The 15,154-nt window shown below is 49.8% G+C and overlaps 1 protein-coding gene across 3 annotated transcripts in view; it reads left to right on the plus strand.

Annotated features, from left to right (window-relative positions):
* Window positions 1-11,004, plus strand: part of MAPRE2 (microtubule associated protein RP/EB family member 2) — a 179,570-nt gene extending 168,566 nt beyond the window's left edge. For all 3 annotated transcript variants that reach the window (XM_020887039.2, XM_020887037.2, XM_020887036.2), the window contains one exon: window positions 8,004-11,004. In XM_020887039.2, coding sequence (XP_020742698.1) covers window positions 8,004-8,078 — 75 coding nt within the window. In that variant the 3' untranslated portion in view covers window positions 8,079-11,004. The remainder of the gene's footprint in view (window positions 1-8,003) is intronic.
* Window positions 11,005-15,154: the final 4,150 nt, after the last annotated feature.

The raw sequence follows: 15,154 nt of genomic DNA on the forward strand, positions 1-15,154 counted from the left end.
CAGTGATGGCTGTACCTTCAGAGCCCGCCCCGGGGCTCAGTGAGCTCAGCCGGGGCATGCGGTGTTTCCAGAGGGTTCGGCATGACCCTCACCCGCTCACCCTGTGGAGGGGACTGGCATTCCTAAATCCCGGAAGAGAGGAGTGGACGTCACCAGTCGTGGGGGGCGGGGCCGAGGGGCCTTGGGTTGAGAGAAACAGGCTTGCGCAGCCTCAAGTGGTTTTCAGCTCCCCGAGCAAATGAGCAGTAAGAGTGTGTGTAGAGATTCTTCTTTCTTCATGACGGAGCAGGGTGTGGTGAAAGGAAACATTAATGTCGATGCTCTTCCCGTCCCCGTCAGCCCCCACGGCTGTCTGGTTTTTCCTTCCTGGCTGGCTGTCAGCGCAGAGTAGCATCGTGAGAAGGCCTTCTGTGGGAAGATACTCCAGCAGGCCTCCTCCGCGGGGAGGCCCGGGGTTGCTCCCCATGAGTGAATGTGCTGAGGGGGCACCCGGGCGGTGGCTCCATCCGGGGATGGGAAGCAGGCATGCGGAGGAGCGGGAGTCTCGGGAACAAGGCGGGGGGGGGGCAGGATGAACGGTAGAGCCCAGGGCGGGTCACCCCACGCCCGCCTGGACAGGGCGGGAGAAGCCCCTGCAGCGGGACTGGGAGCCCAGTGGGGCTTCGCCTTCCGGACGGCAGGGGAGCCGGGCCCCCCGGGGCCGCTGTGGGGGGAAAGGGGAGATGGGCCCCCTGGATATAGTGGACGGCAGGGGAGCCAGGCCCCCGGGGGCGGCGTGGATGGCAGGGGAGCTGGGCCCCCTGGATGTGGTGGACGGCAGGGGAGCCAGGCCCCCGGGGGCGGCGTGGATGGCAGGGGAGCCGGACTCCCGTGCACTGGACGGCAGGGGAGCTGGGCCCCCTGGATGTGGTGGACGGCAGGGGAGCCAGGCCCCCAGGGGCAGCGTGGACGGCAGGGGAGCCGGGCAGGTGGCCGGCGTCCTTCTGCCAGTGTCTCTGCACCACCCGAGTGGCGTTTCCATGACGTTCTGTGTATACAGACTGCTTTGTCATCCGTCAGGCACTAGATGAGTTGTGGTTACTGTCTTCACAAGCTTGTTTGAGGCAGAACCTGATGTCTGTGTGGTTCCATGAGCCAGAGTGAACTGTGCTGCGGCCATCCAGGGTGGTGCCTGCTCACGGGAGCAGGGCATCTTGCAGGATGGAACCTTCCCACCACGCTGCCAGCAGGAGGAAGAGCCTTCTGCTCCTATCCTCCAGCCAGATCTTGTCCCAAGGAGGAGTCCTTGTGTAGGAACACCAACAAGCAAACTCCAAATTAAGGGTTAGCCGGGCCTCCCACTTCCTGGCTGATGACATGAGGGCTGGCCGTGGGCAAGAGCTCTTGGCTTGGGGAGAGAGTTCAGGGGTGTCTTCCTCCATGACTACATACTCAGCTTCTGTTGGACCATTTCTACCACCACTCCCCACCCCCACCCCCAGCATACACACCAGCACCAGCTTGCTGAGGTCTGGCTTCAGCGAGCCATTCTGCAGAGTATGAGCAATGAACACACACCCTGCCTCCCCACAAAGAAGTAATATTTCAACACATCATCAGTCATGGAGGCTAATGGGTTTATTAGCAGGGCCTTTCCAAAACTCTAGCATGGGAGATGAGGGGGAGGAGCCAAGGGCTTTCCATGTGTCAGCTCCTCTAATTCTCCAGAGAATTAAGTAGATAGGGGTGTTATCCCATTTTACAGATGAGAGAAACTAAGGCGGCAGAGAGATTAAAGAACATTCCCAAGCAAATAAGCATCATAATTTGCTCTTGAACTCCAGCGCTAAGTTCATGCCCTCCCTTCTGCAAGCCTGAACCACCTTTTAAACAGGGAATATTTTAAATAGGAATGCCTTTTAAATAGGAACAGTAGTGATAGCTGACATTGCACATTTAGCACGTGCTAGATACTACATTCGTGTTCTAAATACATTTCTCACCACATCCTTTTACGTTGTGTACTATTACTTATCTCTGCGTCACAGATAAAATTACTTGTCCAGTGATCCACCCTTAGTACACTCCATCACTACCCAGATTTCACTAACTCAGAGCCCCAAAATCTTGAGGACTGTGTTCCCTCTTCTCAGTATATTGGATGTTATGGGGGAAGGCAAAAGTGAAGGTAGTACCACATAGGGGAACTACAGGATAGACTTTGTCTAATTGACAGTATTGAGTTGCCCATGTTCTGTACGTGAAGAAGGAATTAGTCAAATTCCTTCCTGGGTTTTCTCAAACGACTCCCTTCATCTCATTTTGTTGTTTGGCACCTTCAAAAGTATCATTCTGGCCACTAGGCTTCCTGTTAATTCAGCATCCACCGAGAACGTCCATTTTCTTCTGGCTGGCAGCATCATCAGAGCCACCTTTGTTGTTCTGGCTGAGATGATGCTGATGTCGTCAGAGAGGGAGAAACGTGGTCGGGAGGAGAGAGACAGACAGTGGCCTTGCTGCCGGGTGTGTGCTGAGGAGCATCTGAAGTCCGGGAAGAGATTTAGAGGCAGTAAATAACCAGGCCTCTGGAATCTAGAAGATAGACAACACAAACTACGTGTGTGGGTGACCAGAGCAAAACCTTCAAACCCAGTTGCTGCCTTAATTTTTCTCATTCCAGGATAACTTCTCATGCAACTCTGAGTCTGGACAGCTCCAAAAGAAACAGTTCAGGCTATGCTGAGTTTTCCATAGAGGATCAGCTGGAATATGCCAGGTGTCCTTGTTTAAAATGTGACAAGACCCTTTTTAAAAAAAAAAAAAAACACTTTGGTTTCTATCTAGAAAGATGGGAGTGACTGCTGTGTGCCAGGACACTGCAGGGTATTTCCCTTACTGCACACACGTGTACACATGACACTTCTTAGCAGTGGACGGGGAGGGGCTCAGGAGTGCTCATCCTGCTCTGCTCTCTGCTTTTCTTCCTAGAGGTTCACAGAACCATCCTAGACACCCTAGACTCATCGAGGTTTGCCTCCCTCCCTGAGCATAACGAATCCTGTTTCTGTGGCCGCCTCCCAGCTTATCCAGGTTCTACCTTTAAGGGAGTAAGCCTTTAAAAAGTTTACACTTGGGCTTTCCTGGTGGCTCAGTGGTAGAGAAATCCACCTGTCGATGCAGGAGACGTGGGTTTGATCCCTGATCTGGGAAGACCCCACATGTCTCAGAGCAGCTAAGCCTGTGCACCACAGCTACTGAGCCTGTGCTCTAGAGCCCCTGCTCCACGGCAAGAGAAGTCGCCGCTAGGAGCAACCTGTGCACCTCAACTAGAGCCTGCGCACAGCAACAAAGTCCCAGTGCAGCCAAAAACAAAATTTTTTTTGAAAAAAAGCTTCCACCCTTGCCTAGGAAAGGTGTCAGTTGGGGAACAATGGGCTCAGCAACTTCAAACGCAGTTGCTGCCTTAATTTTTCTCATTCCAAGGTAACTTCTCATGCAACTCTGGGTCTGGACAGCTCCTAAAGAAACATTTCAGGCTATGCTGAGTGTTCTATAGAGGATCCGCTGGAATATGCCAGGTGTCCTTGTTTAGAATGTGACAGTCTACTGCACCCACCCCGAAAGCACCAGAAGCCTCCTTTCTCCCCCACTGTGCTTCACCCTGACACTGCATCCTGTTTTCAGGCCATTCACACACTTCAGTCCTGGCTGGACATGCAGCCATGATGCATATGGTGTCTGGGAAAAAATGCCAGCACTTTACTCCTGTCACTGCTGGCCTGCCTTCTTTGTACCTCCGAGAGGCGGAGATTTCTGGTTGCCTTCCTCCTGGAAGTGGGAGAGGTGCTGAGGAATCAGGCTGCGCTGAGGGTCTGCTCGGCAGTTAACCACAGACGGACCCTGCACTGGCACTGCAGGTGGAGAGGTCTCCTCCCTCAGTCTTTATTTCACCTTGGCTGGTCTTTGATTCTTATAGTCAGCTGATCCTAGAATAACATGTTTGGAAGATGTAGACATGCAGATGAGTTCGTGGAGTATAGAAGTAAACAGAGGCAGTTCACTTTGCAGTCGTAGAAACCTCATGGAAGTTTCCAGAGCAGATGGCCAGCTTGCTGTCCAGTTCCTGTCTTGATGATTCTCATCATCTTTAATACTTGGCTTGGGGCCACAGGTGTCTGGGCTTAGTCCTTGGGTAGCTGCTGCCCTGTGCTTCTGTCAGCAGAGGGTCACCTGCTAATACAGAGGCACATGTTTCCTGCGGTCCTGTCCCAGAAGCCACTTTGGGTGGAATGGCTTAAGCTACGTCCCCAGCTCCACCCACGTGTTTTGGATTCAGCCTGTGTTTCTGTCACTGGACGCAGCATTGGGTATGTTCAGAAGGCAGACACAGCCCCTGCCTTCGCAGAGCTTGCTGCCCTGGCGAGAGAGACAGAATGTGGACACCACCGACTGGGATATGTCAGGCTGTGATAAATGCAGTAATGGAGACATAAATAAACTTGTGTGGGGTGCACATAAAGACAGCCTGAAGGGACAGGCTGGGACTTCACAGAGAAGATGACATTTGTGTTGGATGTTGAAAGATGACGAGGAATGTGACCAGTTACAGAGCTCAGGACAGGGAGTGTTTTTTTCTGCAGAGGAAACAGCACGAACAAAGCAGAGAAAAGAACAGCTGGATGAGCTGGTGTAGGAGTGGCGGATGAGCCTCCATCTAGGAAGGTGGGAGGCGCCCCCGCTCTCCGCGCCACAGTATCCTGGAGCCCCCTCCAGGGCTGACTTGCAGCTCGCTTCTCCTTCTGTTGATCATTGAAAGAATAAGGAACTCCAAAGCAGCCGCTGACAGCTAATCATTTAGGAAGTGGTGATGGACTGACATGCAGATGTTAGATTTAATTAAGCAGGTGGCGTCCCAGTGCTTGAGTCACGTATTTGACCTAGGTTTTGCCTGGCCTCCTCCTCGCCTGTGCAGTTGAGTTCCTCCCTCTTGAGTGGGGCAGAAGAGAAAGATCATCTTTGAGCATGAGCGCCTCCATGGCACAGCGGGCTGGGAGCTCCCCATGGTGACGTGTGACGGGTGTGTCCTGCCAGGCCTTCAGGGCACCTTCATTTGCACCCCAGGGGTTAGCAATCCATTGGTAGCACAGGACGTTTGCCCTTCACACCCGCGTTACCCAGTAAGAAGAGTGCTCTGGGGTCCGAGGCTCCTACCGATGAGATGTGTGACCTCACAGGGGTGCCCCGTGAGTGAGGGGTGACCTGAGGCCTAGGCCGGGACACCACACCCACCCCCTTGCTCAGCAAGTGTGGAAAGCAGGCCTGGGGAGGGGCCTAACCCAGTGAGTGGGTTTCTCGGCCCGCCGCTGGTGTGACAGGCCCACGGTTCCTTGAGTCCACCTCTTCCGACTTCCAGTCCGGGGTTAAATCCATCATCCCACAGTTGACTCCCAGTCCTGGTGTGAGCAAACAGGATTTCCTGTAAACTGTCAAATAGAGCCTCATTTCTGCGATCTTCCCACCAACTGCCTAACACTCACAAAAACAGTTGTGTAAGAAAAGCACACTTGAAACCAGCTGAAGCCCGGGCGATGTGATATGGAAGCAGCTAACTCTTTAAAGTTAGGGTGATGAATCAAACAAGATCTCTAACGCCTGGGGGACTCAGAGGCTCAGAGTCCCGCTGGAGACATCGAGTAGAGTAAGCTTGAGTCTGCAAGTCAACCTTGTAGCCAGACAGCGGAGGCACGCATGCACACACGCACACACACACAGTGTGCACCCTGATGGAAGCATGAGCGTAAAGCTCAGAGAAGCAGCCTATTCTGGGGTGAAGGCAGTGAGGGAGGCATGGACAGGAGCATGCAGCAGAGCAGACACGGGGGTCCCTGGTCCACCACCCCTGGTGGTCAGCTCCCAGGAGCAGGACTTCCCTTCTTTGCTCCCAGACTGGAGGCGGCCAGTGGCTCCCCCTCCCTGTCCGATCCCAGCAGGAAGTGCTCTTCTGCTCCCAGGAGGGTGGGAGGCTGCCTCTGTCCATGAGGCCCTAACTCTGTGCAGAGCGGGGGGTACAGAGCCATGAGGAGGATGCTGCCGGGCCGGCCTGGGGAAGAACTGGCAGAGCCTGGAGTAAAGGAGGGCTCAGGGCTCTGAGGTCAAAGGACATGGCGGTTAAGGGATTAAGGAGTGAGGGGTCCCGAAGGACAGCAGGTGTGGGCAGAGGAGGAGCGGGATCTTCATGCTTCAGAGGTGGAGCCGTGTTGGGTATAATGATAGGTGTAGTTGTAGGGAGACCGAATATTTCATGTGCATCTTGACCCCTGTCCAGCAAGGGATGGTGCTAGATTTGAACCTAAGTCTTCAATATGGAGTCATTTTCTCCTCCTGTTGTAGAAAAGATTACTTTTAAAAAAATCATTCTTCTTTCTAAAATATATTCCAATGAGTTTTCTCCTTCCAAGAAAAAAATAATCACAGCTCACACTTACGTGCCAAACACTCTTTTAGGCACTTTACCTATGTTAACTCAGAGCCCTCTGTTGAATTCATTGACTCCATTGATTTAGTGATCAGTGACACTCACTGAAAACTGTTAAATGGGCACTTTTGGTCTGTCACCCATTTTACAGATGAGAAAACCAAGGCACACAGCAGTTAAGTCACCCGAAGTCACTCAGCTTGTAAATAATGGATCTGGGAGACAAACTCCATGCTTATAACCTTGACATTAATGCTGCCTCTCAAAAGATAAGTGATAACGTGATCTTGGCTGATAGTCTGTTTCTGTTGTGGCACCCTCTCTGATGTCCTCCTCCTGACACATGTGCACAAGAGTTGTACACATATGTGCGGTCTGACACAGATGGCTGAGGCCCTGTCCCAACTTCTGGAGCCTCAGGATCCACTGGATGAGGTCACAAGGCTCAAGACAAGCAAGATTACAAATCAAAGTTTTACAGCCAAGGCATAAGCAAACTGTTGCAAGAAGGAAAGAGAATCCTGTCTCTGGGGCCTGGGGAGATGATCCTGCTGTGTTTGAGTTGGATTTTGAGAGATTCATCCTGGGCTAAAGGGAATAGGGCCAGACAGGAAGGAGGTGTGCAAAGTGTGAGAGAACACGAGTGTGTCTGTGTGTCCCAGCGGGTGCTCCCGACTGCATTGCAAAGCGTTGTGCATTCTGGAGGCAGCAGTCGACCCTGTTGATCAGCTGCACTCCCTCTGTTTGAGTAACAAAGAGCTGATTATTATTTGAGAGGTCAGAAAATTAAAAGATTTGCAGGTATGGTTGACCAAGGTTGGTATTCCCCCAAGTTGGTGTTCACAATGTGATTTCCCTGGGTTAAAGGCAAGTAGTAAGTAGGTCATTTGGAACCAAGTGGAGGAACACCTCAACCATCAAAAGTAAGCAAAAAGTGCCTCAGGTACCCAAAATAGATGGCTGGAAGGAGCTCAACTCCTGCGCTCCCTTGATGGGGAAACCGCCTGTCCGGGGGCAGCCCGGAACCGTAGCTGTCACCCTTTTCTTTACCTGACCACTCTTGACAAGCTGCTTCTCCACATCAGAGGAATAACGGGTTCTAACAAAGGGTCTGCTTCAAGCACACACGCTACCAGGTGAGGAGGAAGAGCAGGGCAGGAGATGGAGCCCTCGGTCAGCCTTGGGGTCCTGGGGCTCAGGACCCTGTCACAGCAGGCTCACCCCTGGTCATCACAACACTCCTGGGTCCTTTGCTTTACTGTCTTCCGGAGGGTGGGAAAGTATGTCATACGGTCTGTGAGGCTGTGCTTCCAAAGTGGACAGAAGGAAAATGCGGTGCACAAAGCCTGCTGGCTGTGTTCTAGAAGGATCCGAACTTTGAAGGGGCGGGGGACGGGAAGGCGTCCGTCTGTGTGCCTTGGCTTCTGGGAGCAGGGGGGCTCCGCGTGGCTCGCGCCATGGAGACGCCGTGCCGCGCAGTAACGGCGGGGCCGCCGGCCGTGAGCTCTATCAGTTGAAACCTCGCCCCCGGCCCCTCTCGCCCCCGCAGGAGGGCCACCCGGAGGAGCCGGAAGCAGAGGAGCAAGTCCACGAGCAGCAGCCCCAGCAGCAGGAAGAGTACTGAACCGTCCCGGCAGCTCTCCACACTTCCGTTTTGGTGGGAACTTCTCTTCCGGAGAATTGGAACACGTGTGGCCTCAAGCTCATCAGAAACCAGTCGTTCCCAGTCTGCTGTTACATCATCGCGCCAGCGCCCACGCCAGCACCGCGCTCGGGTCCCATTTCCTTTGCCAAGACACACTAGCGGCGGCCATGGGCGGCCTGCCCGAGACATCCCGGGGGTCACACACCTTCAACTTCCCAACTTGGCTGCTTGAGATTGGTTCTGCTCTTTGCATTTCTTTCCAGAACAACTTCTCCCCAACCCTACCACCACCACCACCACCACCACCACCACCACCGTTCCCTTTTTATCCTGGTGTGAAACAATGGTAATTTGATATATGGTATTTATATTGGCATTTCTCAACCCAGTGTCACTAGATGTCACACACATTTGTGGTGCTTTGATGTTTGCAAGTCTAACCTCTGTGAACATAAATTTGGTCAAATAATAAATTGGAACAAAGGGAAAGAGATAACTTGATATGAAAGCCATATGACAGTGACTTGTTTCATGGGGAAACACACAGAGTCAGTTTCTCCCTCCACTCATAAACAAAAGGGAAGAAAAAAGGGCATCAAAACTAGGACTTCAGGGCCTAGCAGTGTTCATCCATCAGCACGTTAGACAACCACACAGTATGTTGTTAGTTTGGAAAGACTTCACTCAAGGAGAACACCATCTCGACTTGGCCCTCCAACTGCTTCCGCCCCCGCCCCGCCCCCCCCCCACCCCCCAGGTTCTCACGCTGTTTTCTTTCTCAGGGTCCTCTTTGGTGGGCAGCCACTCTCCCTAAAAGCTGTCATCGGGTGTCTGCAGTCAGAGGGGGTCTGCATGGGCACAGGTCCTTCCTGCCTCTTCGTGTGGGTTTTAGCCCCAGCCCTGTCATCCACACTAGGGGGTTCCTCCTAAAGAATGACTTCAGGGTCTGCAGCCCTGGGCATGCCACACACTTGCTGGAAGGCCTGGAGTGACGACCTTATGATAGGAGTGTAAGCCCAAGGGAGAACCCTGCTTCTGAAGTCTGGTGTTGACACTGGAAGACAGCACAGAAAAATCTGACTCCCAATGCCTTCTGGAATAAGGAATTCCCCCTCTTCAGTACGATGGCCCTCCTTGTCATTGACCTTCGCTAGACCGTGGCAATTCATAAATAGCGGAAACATGAATGAATTAAAAGCATTCCTTATTTTTTTTAAACTAATATTTGCACATTTTCTTAGTATCTTTCCAAATCTTTGCCCCCCCCCCCCCCCCAACCACTCCTCTGAAAGATGGTTTCCCTCCCTGGATCATTCATTTCACTTGGTTTCTAACTTTAGATTTTCTTTCACTTGTTATTTGACTTAGCAGGTGCAACAAAAAACAAGTGTGCCCCTCCACTTTCCTCTTAACTGAAAAAGCTTCAAATAAATTTCTGAATCATGTCTCATAAAGCTTTGACATTTCTTTATTAACTGATGAAATACAAATTCTAAATTCTAGCCTTGAAGCTTTCCACCAAAAGGAGTCTTCTCAGATCTTTAGCGGCAGAGTGGTATTTATCGAGTTAACACGTGAAAAGGATTGCTTGTATTTTTGAGGTTGTTACAGGACACTGTGCAGAAGTGGACAGCTGTTCCATGGAGCTTGGTTTCCCTTTCTTCTCTCTCCTGCTTGCTCTGCGCCTCGGCGACAACTCATTTCTCTCAGGCTGGAATCCAGCCTGGCTCTCTGCGGTGACGTCCTCCCACACCTGGTTGCAGGGCGTGGTCGTGCTATACGCAGCATCGTGCTTCACGGCGTGTCCCCTCCCAAGCCTGGCACACTCACTGAGTTTCCTTCTTTTTAAACAGCTCTGGTGAAGAGGCACAATAAGTAGTTCCCTGCAGGTGACACTTCAGTGGTTCCCGGGCGGTTCTTTGCTTGCCCCGGACACGTCAGTAACACCCAGTGCCAGGTAGGGCAGGACCCACGTGCCCATCATGAGGGTGATTACTGGGTAGTGTGCACAAGCCTCCCCAGTGACACTCAGCCACTCCGTTCCTCCCTAGATCCCCAGCTTTCTTGCCTATTAACATACTGGCCAAAGATAACCTTCGCCAGTCATCCTATTCCCGCTTCCTTCCCAGTGTCTTGGGGCAGACTCTTGGTTTATTTAGAGAGGAGCTATATACTTCCCTTTCTGCCTCCACCTAGGGCGTCTTCCACCACACGGGACATCACTGGTGCCTCGGGGAATCTTTGACAGCTAAGTTTCTCAGTCCTCTTTGTCTGCACCCCAGCCTGTAGTGCAGCTCACCTCTTATTTCGCAGGACTGCTCCTTTCTCCCTGATGACTACCCCATCATCGTCTCGGCAGCCAGTCCCCCGCCCTCGTCACCCATCCTCATGCTGGGCTGAGAAGCATCCACTCGACTTGGGTCTTAGTGTCCCCTTCACACCCGCCACAGCTGATTATAGTATGTCCACTGCTCACATCAGGTAGGAAGTGATTGAAGCAGGGGGTAAAGAGAAAACAGCAGAAAAAAGAGACACCCCGTTGACTCGAGAGAAGTAAACTCCAGAAGGGAACCAGGAACTCCTCCCTCCCCTGGTGAGTATTTCCATTATTCCGTTAAGGTTTAATATGCATTCAGATTCCTTTTACTAAATAGTACACCATAAAGCTTTTGTTATATATTAAATGTAAACTGAAAGGAATGTAAACATATGTATTGTTAATTATAAATATAGATAAGTAATGACATAATAGATGAAAAGGTCTTATTCAGATGTATCACATTCATTTTACATTACCCATCTATTGTCGCATGGTAGATTAGTTTTTTGTCTCTGATTATGTGAATAACTTGACTTGCGTTTATCTTTTTACATATTTAATAAAAAAAAGTATATGTTAAAATCAGCCTGGTTCTATAGAGTCTTAAATTTTTATGCTACAGGGGTCCTTTTGAGTGAGCATGTTTATACTAACATTCTTTATGTAAATTTCACACAAAGTCCACATGGTTTTACATGGGGAGGGGGTGGCTTCTTTTCATTGATGGCAAATGTTTTAGCAGGAATTACAGGTTAATATTTAAATCAAATGTAGCAGCTATACCACTGTTTAAAAATTCTACAATTTTTTTTTTTTTAAAAAAAAAACAGGCTTTTCTGGTGGCTTAGATGGTGAAGAATCTGCCTGCAATGTGGGAGACCTGGGTTCAATCCCTGGGTTGGGAAGATCCCCTGGAGGAGAGCATGGAAACCCACTCCAGTTTTCTTGCCTGGAGAATCCCCATGGACAGAGGAGCCTGGCAGGCTACAGTCCATGGGGTCGCAAAGAGTCGGACACGACTGAGCGACTTTCACCAAGAATCCCCCTTTAGGAGACATTCCACTTGCAAGCCAACGAAGTCTTCGCTCCCATCTGGACAACACAGGGGCTGGGCAAAAGCAGGTAGATGTTTTGAAGTAAAGCTTTGTGGCAAAATGACCTGCAATTGGCAAAAGCTCTTTGGTTAAGTGTATTTTCTCCAGTTTGCTGACTTTAACAGTGATAGCTGACAAACATAGATGGAATACATACCTTGCAGGAATAACTGAAGAAATGTATTCAAACTGGCCCAGTGCCCCCCTGGACACCCAGTAGAACAGGTTCCAGTCTGCAGAAGACTTAGCCCAGGAGCTTGCAGGTTACTGGAGTTCATCCCGCAGGATGCCAGCCTTCCTGAACCTGCTTTCAAGCACCACCTAGAGGCCAGTTTTGTGTCTGTACTGCCCTTGGCAACTCTTTCCCATTCATTTGCCTTTAGGCCCTTGAAGCAGGAAGATCACAGAGCTATCACCACTGCTCTCCATTCACACATTACTCCACAGGGTACTTTCGTGATGGAAGTCTGAGCCACAGTGACCTGGGTTGGGAAATTTTTTTTTGTTTGTTTGTTTATGTTCAGTCACTCAGCTGTGTCTAATACTATGGACAAGTAATCTGCCAGGCTCCTCTGTCCATGGGATTCTCCAGGCAAGAATACTGGAATGGGTTGCCATTTCCTCCTCCAGGGGATCTTCCTGACCCCAGGGATTGAACCCGTGTCTCCTGCCTTGCAAGTGGCTTCTTTACCCACAGAGTCAAGCACATGCTTAGAGCACATGTGAAAAGTGAAAGTCACTCAGTCGTGTCCAACTCTGCGACCCCGTGGACTATACAGTCCATGGAATTCTCCAGGCCAGAATACTGGAGTGGGTAGCCTTTCTCTTCTCCAGGGGATCTTCCCAACCCAGGGATCAAACCCAGGTCTCCCACACTGCAGGCAGATTCTTTACCAGCTGAGCCACCAGGGAAGCCCCTAAACAGTTCAAAAGTGGTGAGGTAACATATTTGCTCCATTTTATAAATCTGAGCTCACAGATAAAAATTTGAGGTGTTCCTACTTGGTATGATTCGTAAGCGCGTGAGTCCAGAGGGAAGGGAAAAAAGTTAATGCACTCCACTAAGTTCGAGTTACAAGATGCTTGTTCTCTAAAACGTACCCTCATGTCTGGCCTTTCTCACTCTTCTCTGAATGGCTAGAACAGAGCCACCATGACCGCTGAGGCTGCTATTACAAGTAAATATTCACTGACCCACCTTCTCAGCACTGATAGTGTCCCCAAACAGCACCAAGTGTAAGAGCACCTTCTCCCTGGATGTCTAACAGCTCCTGTCTGGCTAAACTAGGAACTCATAAGAGCCTATTCTTCATTCACTGGAAGAGCTCTGGCTTCACTGCCTAACATGGCAAAGTGTAAAGTCCACTGAACCCCTGGGGGCCCTCAGATGGCACCAAGGCTTCCGGGCACGAGACTGCTCAAGGGCAGACCCCTCCCCCAAGCTGTGACCTGGACCCCACAGTGATCAGCGGTGTTCACACCGAAGGTGCTTTTGCCAAGGCCTTGTCACCTGTGTTGGGCTTATGATTGGAACAAAAATGGAAGGCTCAGCTGGAGCCAATTAGTTGAATGCCTTTTTCTCTCTTTCCACTGGCAGAAAATGTTGAACCTTTTCTAGCTTGCCACATTTTAAATTTCTTAAACAGGTTTCTCTTTGTATTTTGGAACTATTTTATCAAGATCGGGTGTAAATTGACCTTAAAGGGCAATAGCATGTTAATGTGTGTTTCCCAGGTGGCGCAGCAGTAAGAAAAACCCACCTGCCAGTGCAGGGTTTGATCCCTGGGTCGGGAAGATCTCCTGGAGGAGGAAGTGGCAACCCAGTCCAGTATCTTGCCTGGAAAATCCGATGGACCGAGGAGCCTGGCAGGCTGTAGTCCTTGGGGTCGCAAAGAGTCAGACATGACAGAGCACACACATGTACACACAGCATTATTAATGTACCTTTGAATTTATGCTATTCATTAGAAACTAGCCCTGTAGCTAAATGTATTCTTCAGAAGATAAAAAAGTAGACATTTCTTTCCATGTAGCAAGAGTCCTTCATGTTTTTACACTATGGTATTCCTTTCAGTCTTAAAGGTTACCTGTACGTTACAACTTTTTAAATAATTTTGTAAGATACGTTTATGTTATTCACTAAATGTTTTGGGTCAGATCTGATCATTTAAATGAGACTTTAGAGAAATTACAGAAGTGGTGAAAAGTTTCCATACCATGTATTCAGAATTTTCGCCTAATCCAAGTTCACAGCTTACTACTAGGACACTCTCTTCCAATCTGATCCATATATATTATGTGGATGAAATGTGACCTCCTACCAATGGAACAGTTTTTTCACCAGCATGAAAGTTATGTCCGAGAAAGACCACAGAAAATGAGTTTCAGTTTTGTCTCTTCTCGGCTAAGCTCTCTTAAAGACAGGTTCAGGGACCTTCCCGTACTGTAGACACAGACACCGTCAAAAAGGCTTTGGTCATTTGACCTACTAATGTTGGTCCTATGGAGAAACCATGCCCTGGAAACCAGAGAAGGAAGTGGCTGCTGTTGCACAGAAAAGTTGTTTATTCCTGGTCCCATTTTTTAAATGGAAAGATGTATATGTTCAAAGACTCACTCAGCTGTCTCCTCAGGGGAAGCAGCATTTACCAAACACAGCGTCTCTCCAAATGTAAAACATAAATCCCACAAAGCTTCTAGTTCCACCTCAGAACTACCCAAAAGAACATTTAAAGCCAAAAGAAGACAGTGGGGAGGGAAGAGTTTTTCGTTTTTCTCCTCCAATTTAATCGTTGGAAAAAACGGAGCACTAACCGTGGGCAAAATGCAGCAGTCGGTCGTGACTTTTTACCACAATATCGGGTCACCATCCCTCAGTTAACTCTGAAGAGGCTTTCTGAATCCACACCGGCCTCAGTCCATAAACAATAAACTGAAGCCATTTACATATTTTTAAAAGCAGTATATCACACCTAAGGAAGACATCAGGGGGAAGGAGAGAACAAAGAAGCAAGCCAGAAGTATGTCAGTAGCCTCACACATGCTGCAAGGTCTTCTAGACTTTACTAGGGCCAAGGGGGTAAAATACCTCTGATCTTCCTACTTGCCAACACAGAGAGGAAGTAATCGTTACTCAGAAGTATCCACATCACTGCGGGGAAAGGAGCAGGTGGGATGAACCGAGAGAGGAGCATTGACATGTACACACTACCCTGTGAAAAACAGAACAGGAAGCTGCTTTCATAGCACAAGGAGCTCAGCTCGGTGCTCTGTGATGGCCTAGCAGGGCGGGAAGGAGGGGATATATGTGACTCAGCTTGTTGTGCAACAGAAACTAATCCAATATGGTAATGCAATTACCCTCCAATTAAAAAAAGGAGTGTCCATAAGCTGAAAACAAATCAGTTGCTTAGAAGGACAGCTACGTAGGCCTGAGAGAAATTTCCCCATAGCTCCTCCTCCTAAGAAATTAACGATGCAGGTAACCTGATCACAGCATCTCCCAGCCAGTACAGTAATGGTCTTACTGGTCTGTCCCTGTTAGTCATCAGGACTATCCCTAAAGGCATAAAGCTAAGACTCGGTTCAGCAAAAACTAGCTTGCCAAGGACCAAAAACTGGTTTACTGTCTTTGTGTGGAA

Source organism: Odocoileus virginianus, chromosome 22 (genome assembly GCF_023699985.2).
Source record: "Odocoileus virginianus isolate 20LAN1187 ecotype Illinois chromosome 22, Ovbor_1.2, whole genome shotgun sequence".
In the NCBI taxonomy this organism is placed as follows: Eukaryota; Metazoa; Chordata; class Mammalia; order Artiodactyla; family Cervidae; genus Odocoileus; species Odocoileus virginianus.